The sequence below is a fragment of the Bufo bufo genome, chromosome 1 (genome assembly GCF_905171765.1).
Source record: "Bufo bufo chromosome 1, aBufBuf1.1, whole genome shotgun sequence".
NCBI lineage: Eukaryota > Metazoa > Chordata > Amphibia > Anura > Bufonidae > Bufo > Bufo bufo.
Window position 1 is genome coordinate 223,636,959 of NC_053389.1, and position 13,395 is coordinate 223,650,353.

The 13,395-nt window shown below is 46.5% G+C and overlaps 1 protein-coding gene across 3 annotated transcripts; it reads left to right on the top strand.

The window, feature by feature from the left end:
* Nucleotides 1–1,150: 1,150 nt before the first annotated feature.
* FGFR1OP2 (FGFR1 oncogene partner 2) lies at nucleotides 1,151–9,794 on the top strand. Of its 3 annotated transcripts, none has more exons than XM_040435665.1 (6): nucleotides 1,151–1,300; nucleotides 1,994–2,132; nucleotides 3,683–3,800; nucleotides 4,482–4,624; nucleotides 8,341–8,454; nucleotides 8,552–8,689. In XM_040435665.1, exons 2-6 carry the CDS (start codon nucleotides 1,998–2,000, stop codon nucleotides 8,687–8,689), a joined length of 648 nt encoding a protein of 215 aa, XP_040291599.1. In that variant the 5' UTR covers nucleotides 1,151–1,300; nucleotides 1,994–1,997. The 3 variants fall into 3 exon arrangements, with proteins under 3 accessions (XP_040291599.1, XP_040291585.1, XP_040291591.1); XM_040435651.1 differs by having other exon boundaries at nucleotides 1,189–1,285; nucleotides 8,552–9,794; XM_040435657.1 differs by having other exon boundaries at nucleotides 1,204–1,390.
* The last annotated feature ends 3,601 nt before the right edge of the window (nucleotides 9,795–13,395 follow it).

Consider the following 13,395-nt stretch of genomic DNA (forward strand, 5'->3'; position numbering starts at 1 on the left):
ACGTCTTCAGCTGCTGGCCAAGAGTGTGGACAGTCCAGTCACCTGAGGCTTCTCCTACAGACACAAAACCCAAGTCCTTTGGTCGTCTTCTGTCAAGTTGTTGAAAACTCTTTCCATTTGTTTCTTTATATATGAATGAGAGAAAATTGGATCAAAATTAATATGGCCACCACTGCTACAGCTCCCACCAGTGACATCACGTGGTTTCCCAAGAGCCCTGATTAGCCACGATACAGTAAGGGAGGCCTCACTAAATAACTACAGGAAAGCTGGGTGGAAACCCAGTGTGACCAACTATGGGGAGGGACCTATCAAGATTTCAGAAAAGCAAAAGGAAATGTAGCTGCTCCTAACTTTGTCAGTCAGGAGTCTGGGAAAGTTGTAATGGTGAGTAACCCTAATGGTTGTCACTCAGCTTTCCCAGAAACAAAAAGATAACTAAATTATTACACGACTTACTCCCCTCCTTCAATACAATCCGACAATGGCAATTTTCCCAAATGAGTGTGAGGAGATAGTATTGTAGGGTCACATGCAATGTATTCGTAGGAAGAGGCGGTGTGGACCGGGCCAACATGTCCGCTGAAATTCAGCGCTATTGTCACAGGATATTGGGACTTTTAGGGATTGTCACTTTGAGGCTAAATTTAAGGACATGATTATCCGCCATCCCCTTGTGCAGCTGGAGACATCCCTATCTATTCTATAGGTATGTCACACTAGGAGGAGAACTCTAGATGATAGATAGATAGATAGATAGATAGATAGATAGATAGATAGATAGATAGGACTGTAATAGACAAAGAGTCTAAAAATAACCAGAGTTGCAACAATAGAACTCCGATCACATCCAGCAGACTGTAACAATGTATCACAGAACACTCTAATCACCTGCTCAGAGCTCCAATGAACTGTGCTTGTGAAGACAAGGGGCTCACATTGTATCATAGGGCACAGACTGGGGGGATCTTTCCATCCTTCATGTCTCCTTGCTATGTGACCCCAGGCCTTGCAGTGGCAGCCCCGCACCCGGCAGTGTCCCCACACTCTGTGCACTCTCACAGGCCAGGGCCGCCTAGCTCCTCCATAGATGGCGCTTTCGCGCTTTCCCCTTTTTGGTCCTCTTGACTGGCCGTACATGGCTTCGCGTCACAGGCTTCCGTGCTGCACAGGCGTAGTCCGAGGTCGCTGTGGACTTCCGTTCGCATGACAGTGTCGCTAGTTGATGACGTAACGGCTCCGGTGGGGGCTGTATGGTTCTGTGACAGGTTACTGGAGGCCGGATGTGAGCGGAGGAACGGTAACCGGGACTGTATAGAGGGGGAGGGGAATTACAGCTTCACGTCCCTGTAAACCCTATATTGCACCCCTAGTGTGCCCTGTAACCCAGGTATACCAGCCCGTTACTCAGTGCCGCATAGCTGACACCCCAGAAACCCACCTCAGCCCCCCCTACTTCTCTAGCCCGGGCCCTATCCTTCTTACTGCCCACAACAGCTCCCCTGACACCCAGTGACCTGGTTTCTGCCCTGACAACCTAGTCACTCTGTCTTTACCTCAGTGCCCTGACACCCTGTTAATCCAGTAATCTGATTTCCATGTCCTAACATTGTAATGATGGAATGTGCCTCCTACATCGCCCCAGTCCAGTGCCTGTTTCTACACCCCAAACTTGCCCTGTGTGTCCCCCAGTAGACCAGTCCTTTCACTGTCACCTATGCATCGCCTAAGAACCAGAACTGCCCCTTTAACACCCTGCTCGTCTAGATTGTGCCATGTTGAAATTTTGCAGCTATGTCAAGGTGCTTTTTAACCCCCCCTACTGTCAGGCACCCCAAAAGTAATCCCTGCCCTGCACCCACCTCTCCCAAACACCATGGTACCGCCCTGCCCACACCAGAGCCCCTGTCACCCCACAGTAACTGACACCCAGTAGCCTAAACTATACCTGCATTCATGACACCATATTTGTCATTTTTTTGCCCTTCTACAGGAATATGAGCTGCACCATTGAGAAGGTTTTGTCCGACGCAAAATTACTGGTGGAGAGATTGCGGGAACATGACAGCGCTGCCGAGTCGCTCATCGAGCAGACCACCGTGCTCAACAGACGGGTGGAAGCGATGAAGCAGGTCTGCTGTTCACAAATGTACATGTGATCCTTTCCAGGGGTTGCCCTCCCCAATGGCCTCTATCACCCATCCATACATCGAGGATTGGACTTTCCGTCTGTGGCGGTACCACCCATTAACAAATGCTCAGCCACTGCAGCGGCGTTCCCTGAACTGGTGGTGGGCCGTCCATTGGGATCCCACTAATCTAACATGGGTTCTCAAGGACTACAAAATGAATGGCACCCCCTTACCCTTCATCCACATCCTTTCCATCCCTTAGCAGATCTAGGTGGACAAATGCTTTCAGAACCTGTCACCGGGATTTTGTGTATAGAGCTGAGGACATGGGTTGCTAGATGGCCGCTAGCACATCCGCAATACCCAGTCCCTATAGCTCTGTGTGCTTTTATTGTGTAAAAAAAACGATTTGATACATATGCAAATGAACCTGAGAAGAGTCAGAGCTTGAAGGAGCCCAGCACCGACTTGCATCCTTGCTCCCTGACGTCAGAAAACTAGAGCACCGTAATCTCGTGATGCGCGAGCTAGTGCATGCGCAGTTCCTTCCCTGAGGCTGATGCCAGCACAGGGAAGGAACACTATGACAACACTGCACATCGCGAGATTACGGCGCTCTAGCTTTCTGACGTCGGGGAGCAAGGAGGAGATTCTGAGGATGCGGGGAGGTGCTGGGCTCCTTCATGCTGGACTCTCAGGGACAGGACTCATCTCAGGTTAATTTGCATATGTATCAAATCGGTTTTTTTACACAATAAAAGCACACAGAGCTATGGGGACTGGGTATTGCGGATGTGCTATCGGCCATCTAGCAGCCCATGTCCTCAGCTTTATACACAAAATCCCGGTGACAGGTTCCCTTTAACAGCGCTGCGGCTTCTTTAATCCACCGACCTGCATTGATGCTGAGAGTCGGACCCCCACCCATCTCATATTGATGGCTTATGCTAAAGATAAGTCATGAACAGGCCCATACCTAGTATGGGGGGAGACAGCTGAGGTCCATTGAAGCACCAAAAACTTAAGCGAATCTGCATTTCCCCCCCAAAATCAATATGAACAGCCTGGTAAGATAATAATAATAAAAAAAAAAAGGTACCTCAACTTCCTGTCCCCCTTCCCCTCAGATCCAGGATCACCACTAGGTCCTCTTCCCTGGGCTACAGCTAATACCTTACTGTTGTGGCTGCAGCCAGTGACATCCTGTACACCTCTACCGCCAGTTACTGGCCTCAGCAGCGCACGTTGCAAGACTGTAGAGTTCTGTAATTGGCTGCAGGGCTATTTGGAACGTCGCCACTGCAGCCAGACTCCCGGCCCTTTGAAAAAAAAAAAAAAAAACTGGCAGCCCCGTTAAAAACATGTATAGGTACCAAGAGATGGTACCTAATACATGTCTTGTGTGCATAGATTGTCCATTTTTGCCACCAGGGGCTTGCAATCTAATATCCTCTTTGCATATACACTGTGAGGATCCAGTTAAGCTATTCATATCTTTTTAGGGTGTGAGCAGAAACCCACATACAGAATAAAATAAATTATACTTACAGTACCAGGATGAGATCCAGGAGCTGAATGAGGTAGCCAGACATCGACCGCGGTCTACACTGGTGCTTGGTATTCAGCAGGAAAATAGACAGATTCGGGAGCTCCAGCAGGAGAATAAAGGTGAGGAAGTGACAATGAGATAATTGTGGGGACACCACTGCTGGTATTCCCAACAATATCTGGAGAATATGATTAGATTTAGTTCAAACAACTATTCTTTTATCATAGACTTGGGTCCCTTTCACACGAGCGAGTTTTCCGTACGGGTGCAATGCGTAAATTGAGCACATAGCACCCGGACTGAATTCTGAACTATTCATTTCAGTGGGTCTGTGTACATGGGTGTTGTTTTTCATGCATCAGTTCTGCGTTATGTAAAAATCGCAGCATGTTCTATATTCTGCGGTTTTTTTAATGCAGCCCTGGCCCCATAGAAGTGAATGGGGCTTCCGTGAAAAATGCATTGTAATCCGGATGCAGTCTGGGTAAAATGTGTTTTTCACTGAAGGTTGATAGTAGATTCTTATATTTTTTATTTATTTTTGTTTTTTTCATTCATGTGAAAAACACATTAAAACTGATTGCACCCGCGCGGAAAAAAACTGAAACGCTGAACTCAAATGCAGACAAAACTGACTGAACTTGGGTACAAAACCATCAGTTTTTTTCCTGAACAGATCCGGCCACAATCCATATCGTTCGTGTGAAAGAGGCCTTATAGGCGTTTGGTGCTGCAGCAAGTGTGTGTGGTGACATCTCTGTGAGCAGCTTATCTTCTGACCTCCTGACTCTTCCTCACAGAGCTGCGCACTTCCTTGGCAGAAAACCAGTCTGCACTGGAGCTGATTATGAGCAAGTACAGAGAGCAGATGTTTCGCTTACTCATGGCGAGCAAGAAAGACGACCCAGGGATCATCATCAAACTGAAAGATCAGCATTCAAAGGTAATGACAGTGACCTTATAGTGTAAATAAAAACTGTAGAGCAGCACCCACAAACCTTGTGACCACACTGAAATGCACCAGCCAAGCCACGACCGCAGATCCTCAGCAGTCCAACGAACAGCAAATGACGAAAGGCAGCAGCAGCATCTCCAGTGAAATCTTTATTGGACGAGCTTCACAGAAAGTGTACAGTAAAAACCAGACAGCAACGTTTCGGCTACATGGTAGTCTTTGTCAGGCTTGACAAAGTTGCTGTCTGGTTTTTACTGTACACTTTCTGTGAAGCTTGTCCAATAAAGATTTCACTGGAGATGCTTCCGCTGCCTTTTGTCATTTAGTGATCTTATAGTGTCATCTATGAGAACTATACCCATTAATGGAAACATTCACTGTATGAGGTGAATCAGTTCAGCTAATAGGGATAGCCAGCATAAGAGTGAAGAGAGCTCTTCTACTCTCCAACTGAATGCAGGTGTTGTAAATGGTGTTTTTAGCCATCCATTTATCTGTATAGCTACTATAGTATGTCTGCTATGTACAAGAATACAACTACTACTATAATACTTCTAGCCTATGTTCAAGATTATAACTACTAGAATGATGTCTCTATGTACAAGAATATAACTCCTATAATACTACCTCCTATGTACAAGAATATAACTACTATAATACTGCTCCTATGTACAAGAATATAACTACTATAATACTGCTCCTATGTACAAGAATATAACTACTATAATACTGCCTCCTATGTACAAGAATATAACTACTATAATACTGCCTCCTATGTACAAGAATATAACTACTATAATACTGCTCCTATGTACAAGAATATAACTACTATAATACTGCTCCTATGTACAAGAATATAACTACTATAATACTGTCCCTATGTACAAGAATATAACTACTATAATACTGCCTCCTATGTATAAGAATATAACTACTATAATACTGCCTGCTATGTACAAGAATATAACTATTATAATACTGCCCCTATGTACAAGAATATAACTACTATAATACTGCCTCCTATGTACAAGAATATAACTACTATAATACTGCCTCCTATGTACAAGAATATAACTACTATAATACTGCCTCCTATGTACAAGAATATAACTACTATAATACTGCTCCTATGTACAAGAATATAACTACTATAATACTGCTCCTATGTACAAGAATATAACTACTATAATACTGCTCCTATGTACAAGAATATAACTACTATAATACTGCCTCCGATGTACAAGAATATAACTACTATAATACTGCCCCCATGTACAAGAATATAACTACTATAATACTGCCTCCTATGTACAAGAATATATCTACTATAATACTGCCTCCTATGTACTAGAATATAAATACTATAATACTGTCTATCAGGGCTCGACAAATCCCGGGCGCCAGGTCGCCATGGCGACCAGGAATTTGGTCCTGGCGCTTGGGTATTTGTCAGCCCGTTTTCAAAGATGCGCTCTCGGCGCGCACCATGGTTTCCTGAGCGGCACAGTGGAGGAGAGGAGTCCCTCCCTCCCCACTGTGCGCGGCTGCCGCTGGCCACTAAGAACAGGGTAGGAGGAGGAGGGGAGGGACTGTGGCCACTGCGACACCAATGAATGTGCCGGCCATATCCCGGCCCCTATGACTGCACGCTGTGATCCGCGCGATTAACCCCTCAGTTGAGGGGTTATTCGCGCGGATCACAGCGTCCTGTCAGAGGTCGGGGGCCGGGTTCTTCAGTCTCGACTCTCTGCATTGGTGGCAGTGGGCAGTTCCGATCGGAGTCCCAGCAGTGTAATGCTGGGGCTCCGATCGGTTACCATGGCAGCCAGGAGTCACGCTACTGAAGTCCTGGCTGCGATGGTATGTTAGTGAGCAGCATTATACTCACGTGCGCCGTGGCCGCCGGGCGCTCTTTCTTCTGTCTGTGCGGCTCATTGCTAATGCTTATAGCATTAGCAATGCGCCGCACAGACCTATGAGAAGAAGGAGCTCCCGGCGATCACGGCGCACGTGAGTATAATGCTGCTCACTAACATACCATCGCAGCCAGGACTTCAGTAGCGTGACTCCTGGCTGCCATGGTAACCGATCGGAGCCCCAGCATTACACTGCTGGGACTCCGATCGGAACTGCCCACTGCCAGTGCCACCAATGATGGGGGGAGGAGGAGGAGGGGGACCCTGTGGCCACTGCCACCAATGATTAATACTGGGGAGGGAGGCAGGGTGGGTTTGTTACCAGAGGGGGCTGATAAGAGGGGGGGGGAGGGGCTGATAAGAGGGGGGGGAGGGGCTGATAAGAGGGAGGCTGGAGGGGCTGATAAGAGGGAGGCTGGAGGGGCTGATAAGAGGGAGGCTGGAGGGGCTGATAAGATGGAGGCTGGAGGGGCTGATAAGAGAGAGGCTGGAGGGGCTGATAAGAGGGAGGCTGGAGGGGCTGATAAGAGGGAGGCTGGAGGGGCTGATAAGATGGAGGCTGGAGGGGCTGATAAGAGGGAGGCTGGAGGGGCTGATAAGAGGGAGGCTGAAGGGGCTGATAAGAGGGAGGCTGGAGGGGCTGATAAGAGAGAGGCTGGAGGGGCTGATAAGAGGGAGGCTGGAGGGGCTGATAAGAGGGAGGCTGGAGGGGCTGATAAGAGGGAGGCTGGAGGGGCTGATAAGAGGGAGGCTGGAGGGGCTGATAAGAGGGAGGCTGGAGGGGCTGATAAGAGGGAGGCTGGAGGGGCTGATAAGAGGGAGGCTGGAGGGGCTGATAAGAGGGAGGCTGGAGGGGCTGATAAGAGGGAGGCTGGAGGGGCTGATAAGAGGGAGGCTGGAGGGGCTGATAAGAGGGAGGCTGGAGGGGCTGATAAGAGGGAGGCTGGAGGGGCTGATAAGAGGGAGGCTGGAGGGGCTGATAAGAGGGAGGCTGGAGGGGCTGATAAGAGGGAGGCTGGGGGGGGGCTGATCAGAGGCTGGGGGGGGGCTGATCAGAGGCTGGGGGGGGCTGATCAGAGGCTGGAGGGGGGCTGATCAGAGGCTGGAGGGGCTGATCAGAGGCTGGAGGGGCTGATCAGAGGCTGGAGGGGCTGATCAGAGGCTGGGGGGGGGGCTGATCAGAGGCTGGGGGGGGGCTGATCAGAGGCTGGGGGGGGGCTGATCAGAGGCTGGAGGGGCTGATCAGAGGCTGGGGGGGGGGCTGATCAGAGGCTGGGGGGGGGCTGATCAGAGGCTGGGGGGGGGCTGATCAGAGGCTGGGGGGGGCTGATCAGAGGCTGGCTGCCATGGTCAGCTCCCTGCTGTTGTGTGCACAAAGCACAGGACAGCAGGGAGAGTGTAAAGTCCTATTCACCCTAATAGAGCTCTATTAGGGTGAATATGACAAGGGTTCTAGCCCTTAAGGAGGCTAATAGTTATTAAATAAAGTAAAAAAAAAAAAAGTTTGAACACCCCCCCCCCCAAATATAGAAAACGATATATTGCGATATACATGCTTAAAATTATATCGCAATATAGATTTTATGACGCGGCTCCGCCTGGCTCCTAACTTTTTTAGCTGGCTCCTAGATTCCAAGGAAATTTGTCAAGCCCTGCTGTCTATGATGTACTAGAATATAAATACTATAATACTGTCTATGATGTACTAGAATATAACTACTATAATACTGTCTATGATGTACTAGAATATAGCTACTATAACAATGCCCCCTATTGGTTTTTACTTAGGAGTTACAAAATCACATGGATAAGATCTCGGAGATGGCGGCTGTGATGAAACGAGCTATTGAAGTTGATGAACAGTTTGGTAACCAGGATTATGACCGGATCTTGAAGCTTGAGGTAAGCAGTAGTTTAGCACAAATTTGCTCAGTTAGTTCCTACATGTTTTAAATTTCCTGTACCGATATCACTTTAAATTATCTCCATTTCTTGGCAGCAAGAGAACCGGGGTTTACGGGAAATCCTGCAGATCACTCGGGAGTCGTTCCTCAACCTTCGGAAAGAAGAGGCGCAGGAGAACCCATCCCTGTCTGTCTTGGTCCACAACAGTGATCATAGTTTAAGGAAAAGCTGAGCATCCAAAGCAAGCGGAATGACAGGAACCAGATTTTAAGTGGACTCTCTTGCCCCCTAGTGGTACACTGGAGAACTGACATTTTATCTGCTAAGAGATCACCCATGGTAGAGTAATGATTTCCGGTACACAAGCGAGAGATGTTATTTTACGATTCCCACAAGATGGCACCATTTATTTATAGGGCATTGTATAGGAACAAATATTTTACTTTGAAACTTGAAAACCCTAAAGTGCTATTTTTTAATGCAAAATATTTTTGAGATGCCTCCCCTTTTATTGCATGGATGAACGTGTCTCAGGAGCTGCAAGATGATCATCACATTCCTTGATTACTAATTAAGTATTAATGCCCGTGTCATATACAGTTACAGCTGCCATTATGTAGGGCTGGTGAGTAAGATGGAGAATGCCGATCAAGAGTGTTTTCTCCTTAAAATTTTAAGAGATTGCCTAGGAAACTTTAATTAGAGGTCATCTAGCTTTCCCTGACACAAATGTAATTTACAGATTAGATTTTAATATATTAGGGAATTCTGCTTTAATGGGGGGAAGGGTGGGGAGGGTGTCCTTGTATTCAGGGTCCTTTTCTTTTGAAGACCGATTATAATGAGCATCTCTCACTTTGGAGGGCCCGTCCTGTGCTGCATTATATAGACCACCTGTTGATATGAATAGGAATTGTGTGATGCTACATTTCTCCTGTGGTGGCACTGTAGGGAAATTACTCACTACCTACAGCTGGTGACTGGCGGTCCGCTCAGGAGGATACTGTATGATCACTTTATGGTCAAGGGACCCCTGTTATAATTCTGTTATAAAACGGAGAAGCCTGATAGAGAACGATTCCAAGGATAACGCTGGGGCTTTTTTCCCTCTTGGTCGCCTGTATTCTCCAGCCTTTACCATGGTACCAAACGCCTCCATCCTATAAGGAAGGTGTAATATTTTTTATGGTTCATACAGGATGGGAGTAGCCGCGTAGTCGTCATTCCCGTTGTGTACGAGTATCTTGCGGTGTGACTTGTGTCTGCAGATGCCTCTATTTATGTACAAAGATTCACTATGTAGTTGATACATTAAAGATATACATTGGTTATCTGTACACCACCCTCACCTTGCTGCTGGAGAAATTTTTAAAGAGGACCTGTCGCCGCTTCTGACATTCCTGTTTTAATAGCTCCATGCTTTCCCCATGTAATAACAATTCTGGGGCATCTATTCTTATGGCTCTATGTGCCATTCCTCTATTATTTCTACTAGGAGTTATGAATGAATTGCTAGCAGTCTGCAGTAATGGTACAGAAGGGAGGTAACCAGTTGGGGGGGGGGGGGGGTGTACCTACACAGACTGACTCTATCCAATCAGTGCTGCCATTTTCACACTGTGCAGGTACCCCCCTCCCCCCCCCAACTGGTTACCACCCATCTGTACCTTTACTGCAGACTGCTAGCAATTCATTCATAACTTCTAGTAGAAATAGGAATGGCACAACATAGAGCCATAAGAACAGAGGCTCCAGAATTGTTATTACATGTGGAATGCATGTAGATATTAAAACAGGCATGTCAGGAGAGGTGACAGGTCCTCTTTAAATGTAGAGAGTTCCCCTTTGTGATTAAAGGGATTGTCTGGGATTAGATAAGCATAAGTGTCGTTACCCCAACAAATCTACAGCAGAGGCTGCTGGGAACTTCCACAGTGTGTATGGATGATGCAGCACAGGAGGAGCTGGACCTCTCCGAAAATAGCAGAGGTCTGGGCTGTTGATCGCAGTTGACAAAAATAGTAATAAAGTAACAGGACCAACCATGGAAGGGGTTGTCCCACAAAATCTATCACTGGAGGGTTCAACCTTTAGGAGCCTGGAAAGCTGGAGCTGCAGACCACATATCTTTCTTTACTTGTCTTCCAGATAACCTGTGAAAGGAAGATTGGATAATCTATACTTACCCTCCGCAGTGGTGGCCTTTCCTCAGTCTTTGTCACAGTCACATGACCTTTTCTCCTTTTTCTGTTTCCAGTACGATCCTGTCCAGAAGCACTGTACTGGCTTCAGCGATAGACAGAGCGTCACTGTCTACTGTACAATACAGTCTGAAGGGCAGGGCAGCATGGTGGCTCAGTGGCAGCGCTGGGGTCCTGGGTTCGATTCCGACCAAGGACAACATCTGCATGGAGTTTGTATGTTCTCCCCGTGTTTGCGTGGGTTTCCTCCAGGTACTCCGGTTTTCTCCCACACTCTAAAGACATACTGATAGGGACCTTAGATTGTGAGCAGTTGGATGCTAATGTCTGTAAAGTGCTGTGGAATATGCACGTAGTCCCGCAAAAAAAATAGAACATGTCCTATTCTTGTCCGTTTTAGGCATTGTTACAATGGATCCGCAAAAAAAAAAAAAACGGATGGCATACGGATGTCATCCGTTTTTTATTTTGTGGAACGCAAAACACATATGGTCGTGAGCATGTACTCTCATATTGTTAATTAACCCTTAAAGGAGTTCTTCAGCAAGTGCCCACAGCCTGACTCCATAAGCAGAATATTCTTATACGCTCACTACCTCTCTGATATCTCTGCTGTGTCCTTGTTCCGATCCTAGGCTTGTTTAATTCTAGCGCTGCATGGGCATGGTCACATGGTCCACTCTAGCCAGTCACTGGCTTCATCAGTAATGTGGACAGAACCAGTACGTCACTGCTGAAACTAGTCATTAGCTGCATGCCGGAATATGGACACAACAGAGGACTGGAGTGCACTTGCTGAAAAGTCAGTATTCTAAGAGTGCCCATTTAAAGACCTGAGGATTTCACATTTTTGTTTTTTACTCCCTGGCTTCCTGGAACCATGCAAGAGGAGAGGCAGTAGGACTACTTTCATCTCACTTTTGTTTGATAGCTGCCAGGTGCAAAACGCGACCAGCAAGCTGGTAAACAATATAATTTTTTATTTTCAAGAAGACTGCCTCTCCTCTTGCATATCATACACTCCACTGACTGGCTCCTGCCTCCGGTGTCCCAGATAGTACCGGCTGCACTGAACTCCCTACTTCACTACATGCCTACACTTCCCATGTTTGCACTACCCTAAGGCCCCTTTCACACAAGCGAGTTTTCCGCACGGGTGCAATGCGTGATGTGAACGCATTGCACCCGCACTGAATCCGGACCCATTTATTTCTATGGGGCTGTGCACATCAGCGGTGATTTTCACGCATCACTTGTGCGTTGCGTGAAAATCGCAGCATGTTCTATATGTTTTTCACGCAACGCAGGCCCCATAGAATTGAATGGGGCTGCGTGAAAATCGCAAGCATCCGCAGGCAAGTGCAGATGCGGTGCGATTTTCACGCACAGTTGCTAGGATACGATCGGGATGGGGACCCGATCATTATTATTTTCCCTTATAACATGGTTATAAGGGAAAATAATAGCATTCTTAATACAGAATGCATAGTACAATAGGGCTGGAGGGGTTAAATTTTTTTTAAAATAATATAACTCGCCTTAATCCACTTGATCGCGCAGCCCGGCTTCTCTTCGGTCTTCTTCTTTGCTGTGCACAGGAAAAGGACCTTTGATGACGTCACTGCGCTCATCACATGGTCGGTCACATGATCCATCGCCATGGTAAAAGATCATGTGATGGACCATGTGATGAGCGCAGTGACATCATCAAAGGTCCTATTCCTCAAAGAAGAAGACAGAAGAGATGCCGGCTGCGCGAACAAGTGGATTAAGGTGAGTTAAATTATTATTATTATTTTTTTTAACCCCTCCAGCCCTATTGTACTATGCATTCTGTATTCAGAATGCTATTATTTTCCCTTATAACCATGTTATAAAGGGAAATAATACAATCTACACAACCGTGAACCCAAAACTGAACTTCTGTGAAGAAGTTCGGGTCTGTGTACCACATTCAGTTTTTTATCACATTGCACATTGCACCCGCACGATAAAAACTGAACAACGGAACGCAATCGCAGTCAAAACTGATTGCAATTGGGTACCTACTCGCGCGGGTTTGCCGCAACGCATCCGGACCTTATCCGGACACGCTCGTCTGCAAGGGGCCTAACAGGTGAGCAGAAAATATACCCCCCTGAGGGAAAGTGCACACTGAAGTACTCACCCTATGAGTGCCTTTTTGTCCCTGGCCATTTTGTGCTGCTTCCTGGAACCATAACTTTTTTATTTTTCTGTTCACATATGAGGGCTTCTTTTTCGCGGGACAAGTTGTACTTTTTAATGGCAACATTTAATATTGCACACAATGTAGTGGGAAATAGAGAAAAAATTTCAAATGGGGTGGAATTGGGGGAAAAAAACACAATTCCGATAGTTTTAGGGGGTTCATTTTTACGGTGTTCCCTGTGCAATAAAACTGACCTGTTATTTTCAGTCAGTATGATTACGGCAATACCACATTTATAAAGTTTTAATATTGAAAAAAAAAACAACTGATTTTATCTTTGCATCCCCATAATCTGACTCTCATAACTTTTTTTTTATATTTACGTCTACTGAGTTGTGTTAGGGCTCAGTTTTTACTGATACCATTCTGGAGTGTTCACGACTTTTTGACCACATTTTATAAACATTTTTGGGGCGATAAAGAGACAAAAAAAAAAAACAACGAATTGGCTATTAGTTTTTGTTTCCCCCCCCCCTCCTAATGATGTTCACCATACAGGATATATAC

Excerpts from the sequence above, each read along its gene's own strand:
- FGFR1OP2 (XM_040435651.1), top strand. Across the intron at positions 3,801-4,481 it reads GCTCCAGCAGGAGAATAAAG|AGCTGCGCACTTCCTTGGCA; the intron begins GTGAGGAAGTGA and ends TCTTCCTCACAG. Across the intron at positions 4,625-8,340 it reads TGAAAGATCAGCATTCAAAG|GAGTTACAAAATCACATGGA; the intron begins GTAATGACAGTG and ends GTTTTTACTTAG.